The following is a 24,772-nucleotide window of genomic DNA, read 5'->3' as shown; positions in this document are numbered from 1 at the left end:
CTTTTGGCTCCTTCTTCTCTTCCCCCCGCGCTGTCCGCGAACTTTCGACATCGTCCTGCCCGGCACGGAGCCACCACCTCCTCAGCCGAGTCGCGCTCGGGGCAGCGGGGCGGGAAGGAGACCCGAGCCCTTCGCCCCCGCAGGCGGCGGCCGCCCCCGAGCTGCTGGCGGCGGCGGGGCCCGGCCGCCTCGCCCTCTAGCGGGGGAGAGCGGCGGCGCCGGCGGCTGGGCGTGACTTTCCCCGCTCCCTTCAGCCAGCCCGCCCGCCGGGGGGGACCGCGAGTCAGTCAGGGAGCCGAGCTGAGCCGGGACTAGCGGCGGCGCCGTCCGAGGAGGCTCCGCGATTAAGGGTGCCCCCCCCGGGCACCGGGGGAGGCGAGCGGCGCCCGTACGGCCCCCGGGGCAGCGGCGCGGCCGGAGGAAGGCAGACGGGTGGGCGGCCGCCGGCTACTTCGCACCCTCTTCCCTGCCCGTAAGAGCGGAGGGAGGGCGAGGAGGGAAGAACAGCTCGCGGGGCACCAAGTGCGGGAGTCCGGCTGCCCCCTCCTCGCCTGCCCCGCTGGACTGGAGGGGGGCGAGAGGGGCGCCTCCTACTTTGGCAAACACTTTGGCACTTTGCTGGATTCGGAGCAGGAAGGGCTGGAAATATGGGGAAAGTTGGAACTTGCCTGGTTACTTTGGCCGGACTTTTGCTGGCAGCGGGAGCGCAGACGTTCACAGGTAAGGAGTCGGCTCGCCGGGCTGCCAGCCCGGGGCCGAGCAGCCTTCCCGGGGGCCAGGCAGCGGACGGGCAGGGGGTAGCGCGGGCACTTTGGAGGCGGTGGGGGTTTGGTTTAGGTTTTTTGGGTTTTTTTCTGTATATTTTTCTTTTTTTTTTTTTTCTTCTTTTTTTCTTTTCCCATCCCCATCCCCCTGACGGGTCTGACACTACTGAACCGCTGCGTCGATGGGGTGGAAAAAGTGTCCCGAAGAGCAGCGGCGCCGAGGTGCCGCTCTGCTGGCGCCCCTGAGCCCCTGACATGGAAGGTCAAGAGGCTGGTGGGGCTCGGGCAGCCCTAGGGCAGGGCTGGAGGGACAGGGCGGGACTCGGGCTCGGTCCGACGTTTTTCCGCCGCTGACTTCCCGAAAGTTTCCCGCTGCCCCGGCACGGGAGGCGGAGGGGCGAGATGAGCCGGTCCCGGCGCTCCGCCCGCCGCCGCGGCTGGCCACGGGCGAAGGAGGAGGGCTTGCGGTGCTGCCCGGCGGGGCCCCGCGGCTCTGCCCGCCCGCCGGTGCCTGGGCGCTGGCCCCCGCCGCTCCCCGCCCTCGGCGCTGCCCGGAGGTGCGGCTGTGAGACAGCGGGGGAAAGCCCCGGCCCGGGCCCTCTGCAGCCCCCAGAGCGTCACCTGAGAGCGCAGGGCAGGAGCTGCCCGCGTCCGATGGGTGCCGGCACTCGCAGCCAAGAGCAGCCCCGCGAAGTGCCCCGTCTGCGGCGCCGTTCCTCTGTTCCCCGGAGCCCCAGACCTGCAGATGGTTATTTCGGTCTCGAGTCGCCTGCCGGCACCCCTGTCTTATTCATATGTTGGAGAAACCCGTAATTTTAGACAGAAATTTGGATTGTGAAATAGTTCTTCCAGCAAAGAGTAACTTCAGAATTTTTTTTGGTGTGTTTTGTTCCTAACATGAAGTTAGTGCAGCTGAAAGCACATTAAATTGAAGACATCTGGTCCTCAGTTCGTGCAAAGTGTGCTTTGATCTGGTGGGAAGCAATCCTTTTGACTCCTTGTTGCTCAGGCTGCAGAATAGTTTATATTTTGCACATTACGTGTTGCATCTATGGAGCACTGTAGATAAAGCAAGTTTTATGGCTGGGAGTTGGTGGTCTAGTATAGAACTTTTAAAAAAAAAATTAAATTTCTGTTTTTATGTTTGATTCCACGGACCTCTTGTATACGTAGCTGCATTTCCCCTGGCTTCTTGGGAGCATTTTCACTGTAGATGAGACAGAATATCTCCGAGCAGAAAAACGTTGTGTTCCAAGGTGATATGGAACAATTATGAAATATTTTCCAAATTCCTGTTAAAAGGAGGGTATGCTCTGCAGCGAATTACGAAACTGGACTCAGTTATATTTGCTCTACAGCTCATTAATGTTGGCAGTCTAGTGTCCAGACTTCAATGGGAGCACTTGGTTTATTAAGATAAATCTGTAACTCACTGCTGACCTGCGTGAACTGTGTAACTTTTTGTTTAAAGTTAAGCTGGGGCGACTCTTCTTCTGGATATTCGAGTGCTCGTGCATGCGATGTGCTGATACTGTACTGGGATCAGCACTGAAGTGCTGTTCGTGTTGCTGAAGAACAATCCCACATTACTGTTTGATTTGTATCTGTTGTATTCATTTACCTGACATGCTGTGGAGAGAGCAGTGCTATAAACCGTGAACAATTCACCAATGACTTGTGCGTACAGTTATTCCAAGGGTGCGATTCCACACCATCTGAAGAACTCAGTAACAGAGGTTTCTATTTACAGTGAGATGACAAGGGATGCAGAATCTGCCCAGTTTTCTCCCCATGTGTGTATATGTACATGTATGTTAAGTATTGAAGGTAAAGATTGTTTGTGAAGATGCATGTACAGAATTTTTTCTTTTTAGTGTTGATTCTTGGCATTTGGAACAAAATTGATGAAATTTCCATTTTTGTGCTTTACCACATGAAGCTTGTGTCTGGGTATAATTTTTGCTTGGGGGAAAAATAATGCTCTTTCTTTTGTTAAAACCTTGTGGATCAGTGTCATAGAAATTAAATGACGCTGAAAAATCCATCCTTGAGGTGGGTAGTTATCTTTTTTAATAGCTGTCCCTTATTGCAGAAGGGAGTTATGTGACTAACCTATGAAAAGTTTAAAAACAAACAAAGGAAAAAGAAACAAAGCCAACTCCACACATGTTCTAAGCAAAGAATAGCAGGGTGTGAAATAAGTGCCTGTGGCATTTATAGTTCCATTTTTATTTTGTACCCTTTTCTAAACTGGCTGATTTGTTTCACAAAGATTGGTTCTAATGTTGTCTTCAGCAATTGTCTTATTTGAGTTTCTCATTTAGAAAATAATCTTACTGAAAGATGAGATCTTGGCTTTTTAAGGCCTGGGAGCTTTCAAGTAATCTTTTGAAAGCAGCTTAATGGGTAATAACAATGAGATTTTCTCTGAGTCCTTAACTAAAGATTTTAAAATTCTGTATTCATCAGTTCAAGAAGTAAATGATCTCAAGAATTTGAATTTAAGAGATGTTACTGAAAACATTGTCTTAAATGGACAGTACTACTTATCCTAAGTTTTTTAAAAGTAGCTGGACTCTTTCTGCAAGATTAGTTTTGGGTTATTTTACTATTTTTTAGGGGTTTTTTTTCTGAGAAACTATAGCACACCTAATTTAGCTGGTTTTGTTTATAATTTTAGCAAAATGTTATTAAGTCAGTCTCATGTGAAGACTGAATGTTAATATTACTAAAGCTCCTGAAAAGTGGTGTTCAGTCATAGAAAATGCCACTTGACTCCACCATCTTCCTTCGTCCACCTGCTTGGTAGATTATTCAGGCTAGAGACAGCAATTCACTCCTGTAAGGGATTTAGCTCAAACATAGAGATATGGGAAGTTAAAAGAGACATTGTAAACATAAATATTTGGTCTCCATAAAATTAAGAGTCTAGATGGATGAGTTCTGTCAAATACAAAAATGGGGAGCTGAAATTGAAAGCAAGGAAATGTGTAATAGAACTTGGAAACTGTTTTTATGAAGGCATTCCTATTCAGGTAGATGTAAATGTGCACACAGCCTGAATTCTGAGATTGGTGTTTCTTGGTTACAGCCTGACTCTTACAGAGGGAGGGCTATTATTAGTCTGTTACATTCTCTTTGCTGTGAAAAGCACCAAGGTTGTATATCAACGCTCTTTTTGTGGCACTGGTTTAAAAAGTTTTAGTTTTTCTCTGAGAAGGAATGAGTCCTGTTGCAGTGAGAGGGATGGACAGACTGATTAAAAATACTTGTGGGAGTCCCTTTGTAATGAACCAGGACTAGTGGCAATTATGAAGAGAAGAAAAGGAGGAAAAGTGCAGTACAAAATTTGAAAGTTATTTTTCCTAGTGAGTAGTAAAGGCTTTACATAAAGAATAGTGATTCTCAAGCTGTTTCATGGATTAAGAATACAAAACCTTGCATTCTGAATAGATGTTGTGCCTTAGACTCATCTGTTCATTTTTGGGTGTAGGCACTTTAAAAAGAAGGATCACATTTTCCAGAAAAGTGATGTAAGGACGAAGTTTGACATGCTGAAGTTGAAACTTACTGTGATCACATTGATGTTTAGTGACTGCAGAGAAAAGAAAGAATATAGGTTAAATCTTCATAGGCCCTATCCTAGCTGAAATGAAGCTCCTGGCAATGCTTAGAAAATAAGTTTCTGATATAATTAGCTGTGTTTAAAGAGATTTCTCAGAGTATTCAGGATCTTTGTTTGAAAGTCTGTGTTAGCTATTCTGATCATTTTAGCAACAAAGAACTCCAAGTGTAGTTATATCTCACTTTAGCAAATTCTGCTTTTGTTTGCATTGTTTATTCCACCTGCTCTTCTTTCTCTCCACCCATCCATCAAGTCTGTATTCCTGTATCTTCTAAGGGAAGTAACATATGCCAGTGAAGATGCAGCTTTATTAGTGGCTGATGAAGCTTGTCAGCTCAGCTACAAAACTATTCCAGCTACAGGTCACAGCATGGACTTGGCCTCACTAAACAGTGAGAGCTGTGGGGGAAGATTCTCAAACCAAACTTCCGCTGTTCAGAGATTTTTGCTGCTGCTATTACAGCTGTTAGGTGAATAGGTGAATGGCTTGATTTCTGTTTTACATCTAAGATTATTCATATTTAAAATACTCCAGCAAATGAATGGAAGCATTTTGAAAAATCTGCTTCTAAATGTGATGTTGTTTTTTTAGGGTTTTTTGGGGTTTTTTTTTAACTTTTTGCAGTTATAACAAATGAAGTAAAGTTTGTGTTCCCTTGTGAACTGGGATGTGCTTTAGAATGCTTCAGGTAAAAATGAGTCAGGGCTTCGGAAGCGGCACAGTTCATCAAAAAAGAAGCTGTATGGTGGTATGTTTGTTTTTTTTTTAAATTTATTTTACTTAGCTGTTCTGGTTTCAAAAGATAGTAATGAAACATCATCAGAAACTAAAAATCTTTCAAAATACTGCAAGGATGTAATAACACTGGGTAAAAAAAAAATGCTATGGTGTTCATTTGGTCTCATGATTTAGCAGTTGTCAGAATTCATGAGGAAAACAAATCACAGTGTCCTGAAACAATATAAGTACATATAGTATATGAAATAATATCTTCAGTGCTCACATAAATTGCTAGATTGGCAGCTAGAGAGACCTAATCCCCAGGCAAATCACAGAACATGTTAGGGTAGAGCGGGCAAGCTTCTGAACTCCACCTCACTAATGTCCCTTGAGTCTGACCTGGAGATGTGGGGATGGTTTATTTCTTGTGAGCGCTCACCCACACCCTGCCACGGTCACTGAAAATGTCAACCAGGCGAGTTCCTGGTGGCCAGGCCAGTTCTGCACATTCCTGCTGAGACAACCCCTTGAGTGTGCATCATTGGATTCAGCTGGGGGGAAGATAATAAGTGTAGACTTGATGGAACAAAGTCCAGTGATGTTGCAGGGTCAGGATCTGTGAACTGATCCTGTATTTCATGTGTTGCAACTTTATGCTGAAGGAAAGGCTTTTTAAGAGGGATATCTCTAGTGTTTAAAGCTTGTTAGTATCACTGTCAAACTCTTATTTCTGTGCTATGTCACTAAATTCTGAAGATGTTTCCCCAGGAAATGACATGCAATTAGAAACCTTTCAGCTCACAATTATGACTCTTGTGGAAAGAAGTATTAGTTTTGAAAATTTTCCCAGGAACAAACTGTTAATGCGTGAATGCAGCTGAATTACCTGCTCATTTTCTTTAAGAAAAATTGAGAATCTTCTCCTTATTTCATTTGATTTTGTCGGTAACTTCCAGTTATCTTATTTCTGATGTGTAATGTTATATGTTAACGTATAACATGATTTTGAGACACTGAAACCAATTTGGAACATATGGTCATGTATTTAGAAATAAATAAAAAAGTAGCAATGAATTTTCCTATGTCATTCTGTTCACCCAAATGTATTCAGATACTTCTCTCTGAATCATTTTGTCATGTCTTCAGAGTGTTTTGCCTGCTGTGATCTGCTGCTGATCACTAGGTGTAGCTGCATCTCTAAATCCATTTTTCTAAGCATAGGAAGAGCAAGGGCTGTAAGCTAGGCATTGTGAGAATGTAGGTGTATTTGGAGGTGGGGAGGTGTGAAAACAGATGATGGATTTTTGTGACCTAGAGAATTTTAATCCATTGGTGGCTTGTTTGCATCAGTTTGATTACAATACAAATGAACTTTTAATTACATGTAAAAAGACTGATTTCAGTATCAGTGTTAGTATTACACAGAAAGACGAATGAATGCTCTAATATGACAAAAATACATAATAAAATGCATGAAACTACAGAGAAATTGTCAGTACTTTCCTAGTGTTTTAAATGCAAGAAATATTGCTGCAGGGATCTGATAATCTTTAAGAATCAATCAAGATGGTTAAGATCTAACCTTAAGTTTTGAGGGAGTACATGTCTCCTCACAACTTATTAAGAACCTTTCTGGTCCATTCAGAATAATTATCTGTGGAGATGATGTTGCTGTCAGTGGAATTCTGTTTTCTTGTGGCATAACAACCATTTGTGTTGGTTTTTAAGCCATGTGGCTTCCTTTAATGCTATGAGGAGATACAGGGGGTAAGGTGCCACATATGCTTTAAAAATGAAAGAAAGACATATTTGTGCCCAGATTTCTGAGAGTAATAACAGTAAAAATTAAAGTGTATTTATGCCTCTGGTGCATACCCATGCTCAGGATCTGCGGAGAATAGGAAAGAAGTGTCTCAGCCAGAAGTATCTGACTCAACAGTGACCCTTTGCCACATTAGGAGCAATGGTGGGAGAAAAAAAAAGTAATAAACAGAGTTGTTCAGACAAAACCATGGCAATATTAGCAGGAAGGAGTTCTGAAAAAAGGTTAGACTGTGTGTGTCCTGGGGAGGAAAGGTGGGAAAGAAGGTATAGCATTTGCTGGAAGCATGGAACAGATGAATGTTACTAGAAGAGATGATGTAAAAAAAAATACTCTGAAGTCTAAAAGGCAGCTGAATTACTTGTCAAAAACAGGAGTGAATTTATAATTGTTCATGTTTTCTTATTTTTATTGTCTTAGTTTTCAACACATTTGTTTTTAATAATGTGTATTCAAGGCTCAGATACGTCTTCTGACAGCTTTACGTAGCAATAGTTGATTATCTTTACACATATGATTAAATGTAATGATGTTAATGAATCTTTAATTTTTTTTCTGTGAAATGGTGTAAACCCAACATTTCACTTATGACTGTTTGTTTTCCTCCTCCCCACCCCCAACGTGTAATCTACTCTAATTTCGAAAAATAATTTTTGGTTAGAGTGGATTTTTTTGTGGGGTAGATTAGCTTTTTTATTGCTCCCCCCTGGTTTTTTTGTCTTTTTAATCTTCTTCACTGTTAAGCTATTATAAATATCTCTTAAAGCATTTTTTTTTTGTTAATCACTAGAAATGTGTTTTTGCTCTGGAATAACTAACAGCTAATTGCCTCTTTTATCACTTCAGCTCTTCATTTTCTAGGAGAATGAAATAGAGCATCACATGCCTGTTTTAGAGCAGATTTTTTTTTTTCCACCACACATATTTTTGAGGGATTTTTTGCTTGTTTGTTGTTTTGTTGCTTGGGTTTTTTTGTTTAAGGCACGGTTATTTTGGGGAAGTTTTGAGAAAGCTCATGCTTTATTATCTTGAATCCTGTCACATCATTTATCCTGAACTCTGAAATAAAATCTGGTTTAGACTATTTATAAATAATGTAGTGGATAGAATACTTTTGTCAGTGGACCTTTGTTTTAATTCTGTAGCACATAAATTTAGAGTCATTAGGTGAAAGAACATTTTATTTGTGCTGATAAGATTCTAACATAAGATTGAGGAGGATATTACAGGAGTTTCTGTGTACTTTCAGGTGGATAAAGGGTGGATCAGTAACCTAATACTTAAGGTTTGCTTGATGGATTGTTACAGGTAAATTGAGTGGCTGTTCAAGTGTTTTTTTTTTCTGGTGAATATACATTAGACTGAGTAAATAACTTCCACCCCTGATATGTGCAGTTACATACTTGTGTGAATGTCTGTAATCTGTGTGCTAGTTTGTATGCCCCTGTCTTAAAGTTGATGAGTTACTACCCATTAGCAGACCTTTACATTTTTCATGGTGTACTTGACACAGAGGTGGTGGCAGGGAGGGGTTGTATTTTTCTTTCCCTCTATGGCCAAATCCTTATTTTGGCAGCTGGTGCTTAGTCATGCTGCTGTGACTGATGCAGGAGTTTGTGACCAAAAAATGGTCAGCTATATGCACATCTTAAAGTTTTGGTTACTAAGTCTACCTAGATTTTGAGGGTAGAGTTTCTGAGCATAGTTTCTGACAAAAAGAGTGTTTCCAGGTTGTATCTCAAGGAGAGGTGAAGGTTTCCTAAAGGATTCACATTGTCCTCTACCTACATAGAAACTTCTGTTTTTCTCACTTCTGCTTTTTTTACCTTCATGGCTTTTTACTGTTCTAGCAAACAGTTCAGTTGAAAACAAACATGAAAGTCAATTGCCATAGCAGACATTACTGTTTCGTCTGCAGCTGCTTACTTTAGTACAGTTGCTCATTCTTCTTATGTGATTTAGATATGCTTTGTTTGAAAAATTTCATTGTTGCTTCTTCCATCTTCCACCCTTCTCATTCATTGTGAGAAGTCCAATGTTTCCTAACAGCTGTGCAGCCTGCTCAGAGTGTGCTCAAAGGTGTGGCAGAAACTTGAAAGAAAATATTTTTGTTTCAAGGTGTTTGGCACTGTTTGCACACCTGTTGGGACTATAAAGCATATTGTAATTGCTGTGATGTTTCTGTCAATCAATGTAATTCAGGAACAAGAGTGTTCTGATGATTAATTTGGAAGTTCATAGTTTTTCTATAGTGTAATACCTCTTTTACCTCAACTATTTTAAGATAAGTCATAAAATCTTAACCAAGGAACTCTTTTCCCTCTGTGGAGCTTTCTGAGCTTGGAGACTTTCCTGGTTCTGTGTTGGGATGGCATTGCCTATCATGAGCCACACCCCTGGAGGACAGCATGAAGAAGACGTATGTGTGTGTGTATATCTATATTTATACAAATTTTTTGAAGTTCCTGTTTTAATAGTTGCTTAGTGATCAGAGCTCCCACATAGGTGTGGGAGACTCTGTGCTCTGGCATTTGACTGTGACATGGATGAGGATCTTCATAGTCAGACTAATTGGAATTTTTTTTCCCACATGGTTGAGAAATCTTATGAATTTCCATTTACAAAACATTAAAAGAAAGGAAGGTGATAACTCAGAACCCCAAAACAATTTAGAGAAAATCTACAGCAGCTGCTTGTCACCACCTCTAGCTTCAGTTTTCCCTGGAAACTCAAAAACATGGTTAAATACTGTCATGTGTTTAGGAGATAGAGGCAGTTATGGACATTTCCAGGAACCATAATTCTCAGTGGTGTAGTTCTTGTGTTAATGACTGAAAATAGCTATAGCCTTTTTCCTTTATGTTACCTTTTCTGAATTCTGCAGAGTAGATGAAGATTATTTTACAAAGCTCTGCATTCAACACTTTAATATAAGCACTTTACATAACACATCACTTAAGCTTTTTCTTTTTAACTTCTGCAGAGACAGCTTGATACTGAAGTAATTTCTCAGTTATGTAAGATAAATTGTTGTCCCAGTAGTAATTTTGAGGCACTGTGCAGCTGATGCCCTTTTTACTGTGTCTGAGAGATGTCATCTTGGCTCTGTCCTAGCTCCTAGCTCAGGGGAAAACCTTTGCAAGCAACTTTCTAAATGGGAAAGAAGGCTTTTGGGGTTAGGACTGTGAGCATCGCAGACCTTGTGTTGGCAAACCAACAAAACCAAAAGACAGCTAAAGTTAGCATCTCTTTAAAACCTTAAAGGGTGAAAATGTGAAATGGAAGCCTGTATGTTCCCATTACGTTAGTACCTGCTGTTTATGGCAACAGAAAAGCACATGATTGAAGACCACATATAAAGTTCATGAGGTGTGTTTTATTTATTTTTACTTCAAGAATTGTTGTTAGAATTGCCTCCATAAATCTAGGCTAGTAAGGGATTTTATGTGAATTGGCGTAGCGCTTTCATTTGTGGATTTGGAAAACGCTGGGCTTTGTTTTATTTATTTAGGAGTGTTTGAGACAAGCACACGCCCTTAGAGCAAATATGCATTGAAATTGCATGGGGTCCAGGAGCCCAAGACAAGTTGAAATAATACTCTTGACAGGTAAAACCCCTGACTTCTGCAGCAGCCATGCACCACCAGCTGATATGGACGGGGGTTTTTAAATGAGTCTTGCAGAGGCTTCACAGCTGGATCCTTACATGTACAGTTGCTCTTTGGGAAGTTTGTCCATTAGAATCTGGTACTTTTTTGCATCCTGAATTTTGGGCACTTAGATGTTACCCTTGTTTAAAACTTTCATGGCCACAGAAAGGTGTAAACATAAAAAGCCTTAAAGTGTTCTTGAAATTTTAGCCCAGTATATAGCATAAGGTTGTCCATGTCGGGAAATAGCCCCTTAAAAATAATTTTCCTCAGCTACTTCTGTTTTTAATCATAGACAAAGATACTGCAGTGCCTGTGGGTTGACTCAGTGGCAGATCATTGCTGACTGTGAACTTGAGCCTTATTCACCTGTATCTTCCTCTGTCATGCAGTGGAATTGGAGTGTGGAAGAGCAGATATTAATTCTGACTTGGAGTAGGGGTGAAGCATATGTTCAGACTGAGAATTTCAGATAAAGACTGTCTGGGCTTTATCTAGATGAATGGCCAAGGTCAACTCAAGGGGAATTAGGGAACGTAAACAGTGCATGCATTTTCTGCTGCATTTGAAATTTTTCCTCGGATTCCTTAAGAGAAACAGATACTGCCTTTGGAGGTCTAAATTTTTATTTTGGAAGGTATCTGTAATGACTTAATAAATGGAAGTGGAAAGCAGCAGCTGTGGAGTCATTCTGGCATCAGTCAGAAACTACTTCAGAGGTTTTGGTTGTATGGATTGGGTTGCAGTTTACACTGCAACATGGAAACTTGCATTTTTAAAGTTACTGCTTGCCTGTCGTTTCTGTTGGCCCATTGCAGAAAATGGAACCAGTTTCTGATGTGTAGCCCTGACCCCAAGACAGCAATGCATACTGCCCATATTTTTGAATTACATTTAATTTCAAAATGAACATAAACTTGTGGTTTCATGAACTGGTCCACAGTAAATCTCCTTCAGTCAGGCAGTATCTGACATCCCTGTTTGCTTCAAATCAGTGCACATAGTGCGTGGATCACAGCTTTTCAAACAACTGTTTGGGAACCACTCACTGGCTGTGAGTGAGAAATCTCACGTTTCCAGAACTCAGTCTGTTGAAGTCTTCACAAACTGCAGTATGTCACACTAGATTTGTAGCAGTGAAAAATTAATTCTTGCTTGTATGCCAGGATTAAAAAATGTGTATTTCTAGACCTTTGGGAGGAGGACTTCAAAAAAAGGGATCTGTATGCTTGAAACTGACTTTGAGCAAATATGTGACATTAACAAGCCGCCCAATTCCCATGATTTCAGTGCTTTGACTCTTCCCAGTAGTCTAGCAATAAAAGAAAGAATTGGCCAATTATAGTAATCTTCCAGAGCTGTGTACTGTGGAATTTTGTGCAGAGGAAGAGGGAGGGTTCTTACCTGCTCTCAGCTCTAAAATTGTGCTTTAACACAATGTATTTCACAGCAAATACAATACATATTTAACAAGGCTGTTAACCGTCAGGCCACCTTTAAGAATACATTGCTTACCTGCCACCTCCTGAGCTCTCTCCACTGCCTTTTCTTTGTTCATGTCAGCTCCTCATCACTATGTTCCACAAATAGAATCATAGAATGGCTTGGGTTGGACGGGTCCATGAAGATCATGTAGTTCCAAAACTAATTTCATGGGCAGGGACATGTCCCACTAGACAAGGTTGCTCAAACCCTGTCCTACCTGGCCTTCAACACTGCCAGGCTGGGGCAACTTCTCTGAGCAACCTGTTCCAGTGCCCCACCAGCCACACAGTAAAGAATTTTTTTCCTACTATATCATCTAAATCTACTCTCAGTTGGAAGCCATTTATTTTCCCTTGTCCTGTCACTACACTTCCTGATGAAGTGTTCCTCTCTGGCATCCTTGTAGGCCCTATTCATATGCTGGAATGCTGCTGTGAGGTCTCTGTGCGGCTTCTCCTCAAATGACTTGTGCCATCCTCTGGGCAGCAGTGACTGGGCTGGGCAGAGAGCTGAGCCTGCAGGATGTGCAGCTCTGATGTGGATTTCCTGTGTTGCTGTGGGGCACTTTTGCCCTTCCAGTCTGGAGAAGTATGTGCGTGTTTTCAGAAGGCTGCAGAGCCTCTGGGTGGCTCTGGTGGAAGCTTGGGGATACAATTCCTGACTGCCTGAGTATCATTCATCACAAGTTAGAGGGTTTGCCCTTTTTATTTCTCCTTGAGACAGATAAGACCAAAACGGTCCCATGCATGTGCTAGCACACATGACAGCATAGCATGTGCTTATGAGTAAGTACTGTGAGTGAGTGAGGTTTAAGTCTTGCTTTGCAGTGAGTGTGTTCACACTGAACGCTTGATAGCAGCAGCAGGCAGTGCTGGTGGGGAATGAGATACAGCGGCCAGATCTAGATTTCAGACCAGATGGACGTTGTTCATAATATTATTTGGGTGTGAATGGTTTTTACTAGAGTGTGAAGTAAACTGATGAACTGATTTTGTTTGTTTGTTTTCAAGCTATAAAGAATTAGTAATACTGGCCCTAATGATAAAAACACAAGCTTAAAACCTGAAGATGAATACAGTCAGTTTTGGGCATACTGTCAAAGTAATTAGAAAAAAACTCCTCTTAGTGCAAGTAATTCAGATTTTAACACAAGTCAGCATGAACACAGCAATATTGGCATTTTGTAGAAATGTAGTTACATGTATAGTTTTCTGGAAATTGGAACAGCACTTTTCAAACACAGCAGTTGAAATTTTAGTTGCTTATGATAAGTAGAGTGGTTTTTTAGCCTACCTTTGAAAACTCATCTGGATTATTTTTCTGTGTGAGCAGTGTGCCATTAAGAAGCATGCTAGAGATACCAGCTCTTTTTAAAAATCTTTTGGGCACTGTTTGTGGGAGAAGATGACAAAGAATCTTCTATTACATATGTCTGCTTCCATTCTTAATAGATACAGAAAAAATATGGTTTGCAAAGATTTGGAAGACAGTTGCTTCTTTATTCGAATACTGTGGTTAAATACTGTACAATATAATTTCCATTCCTTGGGTTGACCTAGGTTTGTCCATGTTGAATTACCAAATTTTGGGCCTTGTTTCTATGTGCACTTCTAATGCATATGCAGTGTATTTCATGCTGCCGGTACCAATTTTTACTAGTTAAAATTATGCTTTAAGATGAGCTCAAAAGTTACCACTCTGTATTTACTGTGTAAATTATTATTGTGGTTCCTGCTGATGAAATTTCAATGTATGAGCAGGCTGCTGGCCATGCTCACATACATCATCCTGTACAATGCAATATATGTTCCCATTAGCAGAAGCTGAAGTGGTCTATTAAAGCATTCAAGTTCTCACTCCCATATTGAGAGCAGCAGATTCCTTCTTAATCCTCATATAGCTGATGTCTCTGCTGGAGTGTTAATAGATAGTCTAATTTGTGAGCTAAATTACTAATTGTATTGTGAGCCTAAACCTTATTATAAGCCTTTTGTGTAGAATTAGATCACAGAGCTTTGGGAAGCTGAACGCTGGCTGGATTCTGTTTCCTCTCTTTAATGATGGGAGCAAGTTTTACTGGAGTCTTCAGCACTACATAGCTCTGAGACTGCAGCTGATTTCTTTTGCTGGCTTCTACAGTATCACCAGAATCATAAATTTGAAAAGCAGGTTGACTTTTAAGAATAGCTGAAGGTTTGCAAACAGCGGCTCAGTTACCTGAAAGCAGTAAGATTAGCTGAGGTAAGGTCATGATTGGGACTAGAAAAGGATTACTCTGATCTTGTGTACCCACACTGGGTGCAGGTCCACCTATGTGAGAATAGTTTAAATCATTCAAAAACTGTGTAATGGCTGCAGTTGTATAATAGGATAATGGATTTAGTAGAGGTGTGTTCCTGTAATAGTTCAGGTAGATGAACTCTTAAGTCACTTGAGTTATTTTTGTTTCTGAAGGTACTCACTACCCACCTAGAGATGGAAAATATATGCCTTATCAGACAGCTATGCCATAGATTTTATGAGCACTGCTCATCTGTTTCTGTTCAAATCCATCTATTTTCAGAGCTGGTTTGTGCTCCCCACTCTGACTTTGCTCTGGAGTCAGCCTGTTAATGCAGCCCAGTTGGGGATGGAGCTAATTGCCTCCAGCAATGAATCGGTAATAAACAAACAGAGTGGGACTTAGTGGATTTTGACATCACTTGCCATAAATTTTTATGTTGATGTGGAAGGTGACTGTGAACTAATGTGCCTTTGAAATAGGAATATTGCACTCAGGGCAATTAATTTTCTTTAAGAGAAAGTTTACAGCTACTCCTTACATTTTCCTGTGCATACACAAGATAGAGATGCAGTGGTATGGAGTTTTACTCTCTGCACTTAATGCGCAACAGAACCCTAAGCTGTTGTGAGAAACTGGTCTGTTTCACACCTGAAATTCTCAGAGCTCTGGATGTACTTTATGCCTTTGATTTTTACTATTGTAAATTATTGCAATTTGACATGCACAGGTGATAAATTAAAATAATAGGCTGTATAGCTTGCATCACATCATCTTATATTTTTAAAGAGCTTTTTCTGTTTCTATTCTTGCATTACATTTAGTGTTTCTGCATCAAATTTAGTAATATACTTTTTAGAGCATAGTAATAAAAAAATTGATATCTGTCCTAAGAGAGAGAAAATCAGAGGCTTCAGCATTGGTCTGTTCCATGTACATTGGTTCTCTCAAATTATGTACTGTGTTTTTATTGTGGTATGGTGAGAAGAGCAGCCAAAAGTCAGTGCCAAAAGCTAATTGTCTTCAGGTGTGTTCTACAGAAGTCTGAATTTGTTAGGAGTTTCTGTGTAGCTCCAAAGTTTGGTTTTTTGGTTTTTTTTTTAAGTAATTTGGTAGGTGAATTGTTTTTGAGGGAATTTTTGTATGTAAAAAAAATCTAGTGTTCACTTGATCTTAAACTCACTTAAACACAGTCTGTCTGGAGATGAAAACTCAAGGGCTCTACATTCTAAATTTCTGCTGAAGAGGGATAATCATGCTGAAACTCAAAATTGACCTTCTACCTTTTGGTAGCAAATGCAACTCGCACTGGCTTAGATTTGCAGATGAAATAGTTTTGGGATCTAGGAATAAGAAAACTTCAGAGGTTTTTACATGCTTAGTCAGAGGCATGGCTAGGAATGCAATGATTTCCAAATCAGGCTGCTGCTTCTGTAAAAGAGGTCACTGAGGCACACACTTCATTAGAAAGGCTGAACTAATGTTATAAACCCTAAAGGCCTAACGTGATGTCCTGGGAGGGACTAAGTAATGCTGTGCATGTATTCAGAAAAGCAAGTTAATTCCTCCATCTCTAGACTCTGTGCTTAAAAAGTACTTTTATAAAGAATGCCTTTCTACTCTGATTTTGTTAAATAGTCTTGGTGACTTCTATAGTCTGGTTCTGATTGATTCATTTGTGGGGTGTGTTTGGTTTTGGTTTTTTCCCTTAGGATAACAAGTGGTACTGAACATCAGTAGCATTCTTGTGGTGATTTTCTTCATGCTCTTTTTGTACAAAAGGCCAGGAGTTTGTTGGTAAAAGCATCAAAGTTGTATATATGTGCATTTTTGTTTGATCTAGTACACCACTTTCTCTTATTTTTAATTTTTTTTTTTTTTTTTTTTTTTTTTTGGCAGGGATTCTTGAGCACCTGTAATTAGTGATTTTGAGGGTGGGTTGCTATACAGCCGTGGCTGGCAGCTGCACTGCACCCATCCTTCCAAACAGCATCCAGCCCTACAGAGGCAGAGAGAAGCCATTTCAGTCATCTTTCACACTTCTGTGTAGGAGACGAATGCTAGAAGCAAAAGCTTAATCTTAGAAAGTAACTTTTTAAAAAATACAAATAAATAGAATAAAAAATACAAATAAAAAGAATCAGATGTTTGTCACCAGTTTTGTGGGGTTCTTTTTTCTTTCTTTTTTTCCCCTGTAAATAAACTTTCGTGATTATGAGAGAGGGGATGGAAGGATAGTTTTGAGATAACTACCTGCTTTTTACAGTGCTAATTATGGTATATATTACATATTAATGGGGAATTTTCTGTTGCCACAGGCAGAATCTCCCAGTGGGAGGTACAGGAGAGAGCTGTCTCAGAAGCAGGGAGGGATGGAGAAGCCTGGCTCTACTCTTGTGTGTGGTGGCAGCTCAGGAGTTTGTACTGTTCACTGAGGCTGGGGGGGCTGCTCTGACAAACCTTGGAGCGTTGCATCCTTGCTGTGGAAGAAGCTGGTGCTGTACTGGCTCAGAGAGAACTAAGCTCTGAGCGAGGGAATTTGTTCCAGAAGTTTTCCAGGGATTACTACCACTGTCACTGCGTGAAATGTAGGGACAGTTTGTGCATGGACATGAAGCTTTATAAAAGCGTTGCAAACTAAGAGCCTTTCAAGGTACATTCAGTTGCAGTGCTTTTCTGCTTAGATTGCTTATGGTCTCCTATTTTGTATTTATGCCATGGGAGTTTGAGAGCTGTGGCCTTGGTGTTTATTCTTAAAGGAGGGAACACTTATATATTAAAAAAAAAGGGAAGAAAAAAAGCATAACTGTGTGGTTGTTATGTTAAATGAATTTTAAAGCCGGTGAGAAGAGGCATTCAGAGTTAAAAATGCTAGGGGGGAGAAATGAAAGCACATTGAAGCTCTTTCCCCTTGAGGGCTTTAGGCAGGATTGAGAAGAAGTGGTGCATACTGAAGCCTTGTTTATAGTCTTTCACTTACTGTTAATAAAACAGGGATGTTCTAAAAGGTTTCCATAATTAAAATGCAGTCCTTGAGTATAGTGCATTTTCAGAGTGGTCTAAAGCCCTGCTGCCTCTCAGACTGCTTAAATCACTTTATAAAAAATTCTGCAGTGGACTTAGTGTTTTGAAGTTGTTTTCGATCAGAATGATGTTAGAAATGTTGGGTATTGAATAAATGAAAATAGGATTTATGGGGAAGCTGATAGGCGTACAAATTGACTGGTTAGTAACTAATTACCAGTAAAGAGATTGTTTTTGCCTTCTTTCTTTTTTTCTATAATTGGCTGAATATTAACAAATTAGGTTTATTTCTGGAAAACAGCAAGTTTTAATGGTCTGGCAGAACTTAATAAGAAAAAAGCTAAAGAATTAGCATAATAAATAATTATTGCTTCCAGGGTTTTTATTAAGATAATAAAATGTTAAAAAGCAAACCACTTGAGTAGAAAGTAATTGCACTGACAAGCACCACATAGCTAGCATTCACAATAAAGTAAACCTTCTCTCAATGTCAACCTGATTTGCTATCCACATAAATGCTTCCTCACATTATGGAAATGTGCTTTTTCTATCAACAGAAAAGAATAAAACTCCTGGCATCTAATTAATCTTCTCTGACATTTGATTTCATACTCAGGTTAAAACATGAGGCAGGTGGGTCTGTTTTTGCCCCCCCCCCCTCTGTGCATGACCACAGGCAAATCTCTCCATTAATGTCAAGCTGCATCTCTGTGTCAGTGCCTCTGCCACATGTCAGTCATTAATGCATTAGCATCACTTGCATTTGGCTCACATGCACCAGTTTTCTTGTCTGGAGGGCTTGGTAAATAGGGAACTGCAGGGCTTCAGCTCTACATCACAAACGTTTCACCTTGACCCTCCCTGTAAAGGAATAGGGATTCTGCTGCCTATGAGGGGGATTAGAAGTGGTAATTTGTAGCATTGGGAGTTTCTGAGTTGGTATGATCAAGCAGAAGAAAGAAGCAAAACCGCTTCAGCTTTGACATTTTTATTGATTAGGAATGCTCTTGTTAAAGACTCAGAACTTTTAATAATGCCTGAATGTATTACCTGCCATAGTTTAGACTTGTTGATGGCAGGGTTGTTTCTCTAAAGTGCACCAAAAACTAGTTAGATGCATTATGGGTATTTTATTTTCTGAAGTTCCAGTTAATGGTTTCTGCCAGAGGCAGTACGCAGCTCTTGAAAATGTGGTGGGTTTGACCTTGTATGCTAAAACCTGGGTAACTCCATTGTATTTTTTACTTTCTTAGGTAGTATAAACATTTAAAAGGACCATTAAGAACTTAGGTTACAGTAGGAAAATCTCTTAGAAATAAAAGTGTTAATTCTACACCATTTCATAATTAAAATAACATTAGGAAACGGAGAAGTAGCTTCATTTACAGAGTTTATGTATTCAGATATTTTCCTATAGTATTTGCATGCAAAACCCCCATAGTACTGGGAAATAAATATGTGCTTATGAAGTCAGAAAATATTAGGAAGAATTAATTTTGTTTGCTGACTAAATGCAAATGATGAAAAATGTTCACTTCTGTTTTTTTAATATTTTTTAAAAGTTAAATTTTAAGCCTTGGTTTCTAGTGCCTATCTCCTACATAGTCAATGTGTAAATTTGGGTTTCTGTCTCTATCTGTACAGCTGGATGCTGTTTGCAAAGATGGGTGTAGTGCATCTCTCAGCCATGGCTCTTCATAGCAGCCCATTCTGTAAATTACTCGTTAAAGGTGCTGAAGAATGCTCACCAAAGGAAAAAAAAAAAGAAAAAAAAAGGCAGTGTATGAGATGAAACAGAAATGCATACATTACAACTTTGATGTTTATGCCAAATTGGTTTATATGAATAGTGTGCTACCAGAAGTTAATAGGCAAAAATTGTAAATGAGCCATATTCTCATTATGATGAGCACTGCACTGAGTAGATAGCTACTTCATACATCACCTGCTTCTGAGCAGTGACAGGTAGAATCTGGCACTAGAGCAATTAGCATTTAGACCTAAAAAGAGAGAAATTTACTCATGATTGACTTTTGGCAACAGTGGCTTTCAGTCTTTGTTATGTTTTGACTGTCTTTTGTAATCTTGAAAGGCAGCCTCACCAGATGGAGGTAAAAGATGTAGCCAGAAGATGCCAGTCTCTGCCAAATGAGGCTCAACTATGGGGTTCTTGCTGTCAGATTTTCGTGGGTATTTCTTGACAGACTTTGCCTCCAAGAAGCAGATCTAGAAACCAAGAGGAGGAGCAGTAACACAGCTCTGGTTTGCACTTACTGATTTTTTCCACCTCGAAGAATGAGAATTGCTGGTCTAACAGCTTTTCAGAGACTGTGAAATGTAGATGTGGAATTGGAGAAATGCCATCCCACTCACTATTCCATGTTGGTAGAAGCAACAGATTTTTTTTTTTTAAGAGATCAGTAGTAATGGTTTGCATTTATGTGCTGCAGAGTCTTTTCAGTTCCTTTTGGGAGGGTTTAGAGTCATGGAATGATTAAAGTAGGAAGAGTCCTCTGAGGGTTTTCCATCCCATCCTCTGCTCAGTGCTGCGAGAGTTCATTTCAAAGCCAGGTGGTGTTACTCAGGTTGTCCAGTTGAGTTTTGAGTTCTTAAAGGATGGAGGAATGTTCTGTAGCCCCTTTACATTAAATGAACTTGCAAAATATAACCACTAAAAATTTTTTGGTAAGTTAGAGTAGTATTTTTGTACAAGAAGAAATATTCCAATGCATATTAAAATACAAAATGTGAAAGTTAAAGAGTTTTTCTTTTAGGTTTCTGAATGCACTGTGTTTGAAATGCATCTGTTAGGAAGCTCTTTCTTAATACCTTTCCATAGTGTTGACCAATACTTTTTAAGGGTGTCAGTAATATAAACTCCTCTTGCTGTCTGTCCTAGTTTTGTTCAGTGTGAGTGTGGTTGTCTAGTGACTGCTTCTGATTGTCTTATTTTTTCAAATAATAAAATGACCTATATCAAGGAAGAGTGTTGCTCCAGAAAACATTTTAATTTGGTTTTCAGATTCGTGTAGCTTAAAGGCATAGCCTTAACTACTTTAATTGCGGAAGTTTTCATTCTATGGTACCAGGATTCTTGTTTAATAACAGAGAGTACTAGAGCTCCCCAATGAAGATGCTTTTTTCAGTTAAAAAGTTCAGCAAAAACAAAAGACAGAACAATAATGAAAGAAAAAAAAGCCCAACCAAAAAAAAAAAAAAAACCAAAAAAAAACAAACCCAAAACACCACCAAGTTGCAGAATTAATAAAATGAGTAAAATGTATTAAAAAAATTTCTCAGTGGAGAGAAGTTCATAGGTGAAGAAAAGAATTACAGAGTTGTAACTGAGTTTTGTCCCAGATAACACTGGCAGGGAAAGAAAGGTCATTACTCTATAACTGTGATACTGTGGGGAGTTTTAAGGCAGTGCAAGGAAGAATGAGTGATGCCTCTAGAGCAGTTTTTGGAAAGGAACAACAGGCACAAACATGCTTTCCTGATGCAGAAGAACTAGAATTTATTATACCACGTCTGAAGGTTTTTTCCTATACTTTTTTTGTTTCCTAATTAATTTAGCTATTGTTGGCAGCCATTTCAGTAGAGTTCCATGAATTCCAAGTGCTGTAGAAACCTGAACCTTTCTCTTTGTTTGGAGAACAAATAAAAAAAGACTCAGAGAAATGGGCCTGGCTAGACATGCTTAGATCCCCTTAGATCCCAGGCATGCTGCTATTCATAGGGGTATTGGATCATTTGAGACATATGTAATTTAAGTCTCCATTGCTGTTCTCTTTCCTTATTTACCCTTTTGGCAATAAATTTTGTTCTTGCCAGAAATGTGCTAAGTAATGAGATGACACATGATGGTCATTTCCAGGGCATTAAAGTTCGTGTTTTCAGAGAATTCTGGAGTTTATAATTGCAGTAAAAACATCTTGCTAGTAATCACTGAACAGTGATAAGGTTATAGGCTATTCTGTGTTTAAATTAATTACTGTGTCAGACTTCTAATTAGGAGTTGGTGTATGATAGCTGAGGTTTCACAAATTACTAAAATAAATGTCTGTCTTCTTTCTTTTCTTCTTTCTGTGTTTTGGGAATCTCCACAGGCTCAACACCATGTGGAATCAGTGCCATAAAGTAAAGATTCCAGATGCAATTCTTGCACTGTTTAAAATGTTTTGGGATTTCTTAAAAGTTCTTTAAAATATTGCAAAGAGTTGTTTTTTTAATTCAGTTACTGCTAGTTTAGGTAACAGCATGCTGATTTTTATCTTCTGAGGAGATCAAATGCAGAAGACTAAGTAGCATGCTTTGCAAGCAGCTACTTAGTCACATAGCTGCTGTTATTTGTGTCTCTGTGTCCATGCATATGGACACATAAATGACAATTTTAAGAACTGTCAGTTCAAAGCAAGAGAAAACAAAGGAGTTAAAAAACACCACCACTTTGCACTTGCACATCAACAGAATTATAAATATTGGAGTTGGTGTGCATAAAAGATACCTGAACATTTCCCCAGAGCTCACATTTCACTCAGGCCAGCAGGAAAATTAAAAGAATGGAACAAACCAAACCTCTTAAATTTAGAAATTTTTTTTTCTGTATGCAGTCTCATTATTTGGCACTCTCAGGACTCAACACACTACTTTCACTTAGCCTTTATTTTTTCTGCATTCATATCCATCCTTCTTGCTCTAGTAGTACTTGTGGCTGTTGGTAGAGGGAGGAGGGCATTTTGAACAGAAGCTTCAAGTTCTGGCTGATTTTACAGTGGCTTTTTTGCAGCACATGTTGTTACTTGTTGTAGGACTGAAATTTATCCCTGCATGAATGGTGGTCTGAATTTCCATTTTACTGCTCCTTTAGTTCCTTGTCAGTAGCTGATGACTAGAATTCCTTCACAGAAATATTGGTGCAGTGGTTTGTACATGTGATGATGCCTTGGGTTTTTGGTGCTTGGAGGAGAAGAGAGCTTTAGGCTATGGGAAGCTTGGCTGCTGATAAAAGCTGTTACCAACAGAGATGCATGAGTCTCCAAGCAGTGTCAAAAACTGTTCTACATATTTTTGGCTGTAGTTATATTGTTTAGAATATTTAATTTTTTCTGATATGATGCTATTGGTACATCAGAGGTGTTTGAAATGTGAGAAGAAAGAAAAAGGATATAAACAGAACTGGGAAGAGAAAGGGAAAAGAAAACACAGGGTGGAAAACTACAGAGCAGAAGAGAAAGAAAAAACAAATGTATGAGGAATGTGGTACATAAAGAAGGATTTATCTCATTTGTTATGTATAGGAAATGGAAAAATGAAATTAACAAACTCAAAGTTTTCAGTTTATTCATGAAAACTAGTTATAGTAGGTTGCAGCTAAACAGATTATATGCCGTCTGAGGAGCTTTTTTTTGTGCACATGATTACACATGCATTTAGGTAGATTTGGTTCTGTAACATGTTAGGTTAATTTTTCAAATTCTTGTATGCATATTGACTGTAAGTTGTACTGTCTTATATCTTTCTTTGTAATGATGGTTTGCACTTTAAAAATCTTTCAAATTAGGAAACTTCTTTTAAAAAAAAAAATCCACACTTTTGTCAGTCTGGGCAACCCACTGTGTTTTTAATTGAGCATGAAATGAAAATAGATTTGTTTATGCAGTTTGTTGATATTATCTGACCTGTCAATTCTGGCAAAACTAAACTGGGGAGAAGTTTGAGGCTAATGTGTTGCTCTTCTTTTCTTTTTGACAATCTTCAGAAGCCTTAGAGTTTATAACTTAAAAACTAAAGCAAACAAACCCCACATGGTGAGTTTAAAAAAATATAACCTGATGCTTTATCCTTTACCCAAGCTGGCTGATTGCACAAAGCAAATAACTGGTCTTTCAAAATAGTCCAGTAGATCTGTGTATGGGATTATTTAGGTTGTCATTGTCATGACAGAAGTAATTATATATATATATATATATATATATATATATATATGTATATGAATTACATACTACTGAACTTAAGCTATTATATTCTTATACATATTTTAACGAATTTCAATGTGCATGTACGTTACTAAAACTGAATTTTACGCAGCTGTGAAAGGTCTGTATATATATATATATAGTATATGTTTGTGTTCTTTAGGCAGATGGGAAAATGCTTCAGTCTTGCACAGTGTTGCTTCATCAGTGAAAATATTTCTATGGTGTATGTAAGTTCAGTGATTGAAACACGATTTTGGATCTTATACAGATGATTGTACAATTTACTTACTTGGTGTTTCTTGGGTTTTTTTGCGTTGGGCAAATGTGTGATTGGACAGGTGTTCTTGCATTAGTTTTGCATATAGCCTCTTATGGGTACATTTATATGGAATGAATTATTTAAAATTCTGTCTTTTGCAGAAAATGCCCTATATATTATGATTAAATTATCTTTTGACTTTAAATATTTATTAAGTATGTAGTGGAATTTCAGTGGTTAATTGGTTTTGCTGCAAATGTGTAACATAATGTAATTTAAGGCTGGGTGGAACTATTAGCTCGTGATCTCCTCTGATCTCTGGGGCACAGATCAAGAATTTCATAATTAAATATATAATTGCTGAATGAAGAACAAGTACTGCTGCACCTATAAGCATCAGGAGAGGAGTGCTCAGGAGTTGCAGTGTGTGAAATCAGATGGCACTAATTCCCTTTTGAATATACACTGGCACTGTGGCTAACTATTTGAAAAACACAGTATTATCTTGCTTTTAGGATTTGTGTATGAATAAATGTACGTGATCCAGGTTAAGGTGTGAATGTGCATTGTACTGGCAGTTCTGTACCAGCTGTGGTACAGAAGAGCTGTAGAGAGGGCTCTGGAAAGGCTGTGTGTGTGAAATAGCAGCATGAGCCAGCAGTGCTGGCAAAGCAGAGCAGGCAGCCCAGCTGGGAGGTATTCCAACTGCACTAGCTAAAGTATCTACGCAATCTTTATGATGCCTTATGCTGTAAATTCCTTCTCCTGGGATTTTTTTTCTCTGTCTGCTTATCTTATGTCATATTTTAAATGGAATTCAGGTTCTGACTTCATTATGCTGTGTGTTTATTACACTCCATTTCACTTTTATTGTCTACTGCAGGAGATTTAAGAAAATCTTTTGAGTTGGTCAAAAGATGATGATTATTTCAAAAGATTTCCCCTTCCTCCTCAGCATCTGTTACAGAGTGGCTTGCAGTAGCTGTTCCTGATGCTGGCATCTTACAAACTTGAAGCAACAACAATAAAAACCCCAGAGACAATGTGGAAAACGTACACACAGAGACAAGAATTTGTTGCTGTTGGTGCGAATTACATTGCCACAGCTGTTCCAAGTTAGATGAGCATGCATAAATGTGACAGCTATTGTGACTGTTAAT

At 39.4% G+C, this 24,772-nt stretch overlaps 1 protein-coding gene across 5 annotated transcripts in view; it reads left to right on the top strand.

Moving 5' to 3' along the window:
- The first annotated feature begins 277 nt into the window (after nucleotides 1-277).
- The window catches only part of PTPRM (protein tyrosine phosphatase receptor type M), a 441,653-nt gene continuing 417,158 nt past the window's right edge, over nucleotides 278-24,772 (top strand). For 2 of the 5 annotated variants that reach the window (XM_054515015.1, XM_054515010.1), the window contains exon 1: nucleotides 278-720. In XM_054515015.1, coding sequence (XP_054370990.1) covers nucleotides 648-720 — 73 coding nt within the window. In that variant the 5' untranslated portion in view covers nucleotides 278-647. The remainder of the gene's footprint in view (nucleotides 721-24,772) is intronic. The other 3 variants (XM_054515018.1, XM_036405768.2, XM_036405775.2) reach the window with 2 other exon arrangements.

Source organism: Molothrus ater, chromosome 1 (genome assembly GCF_012460135.2).
Source record: "Molothrus ater isolate BHLD 08-10-18 breed brown headed cowbird chromosome 1, BPBGC_Mater_1.1, whole genome shotgun sequence".
In the NCBI taxonomy this organism is placed as follows: Eukaryota; Metazoa; Chordata; class Aves; order Passeriformes; family Icteridae; genus Molothrus; species Molothrus ater.
The sequence above is the reverse complement of the archived record's forward strand: the minus strand, read 5'-3'. Positions and strand labels throughout refer to the sequence as shown.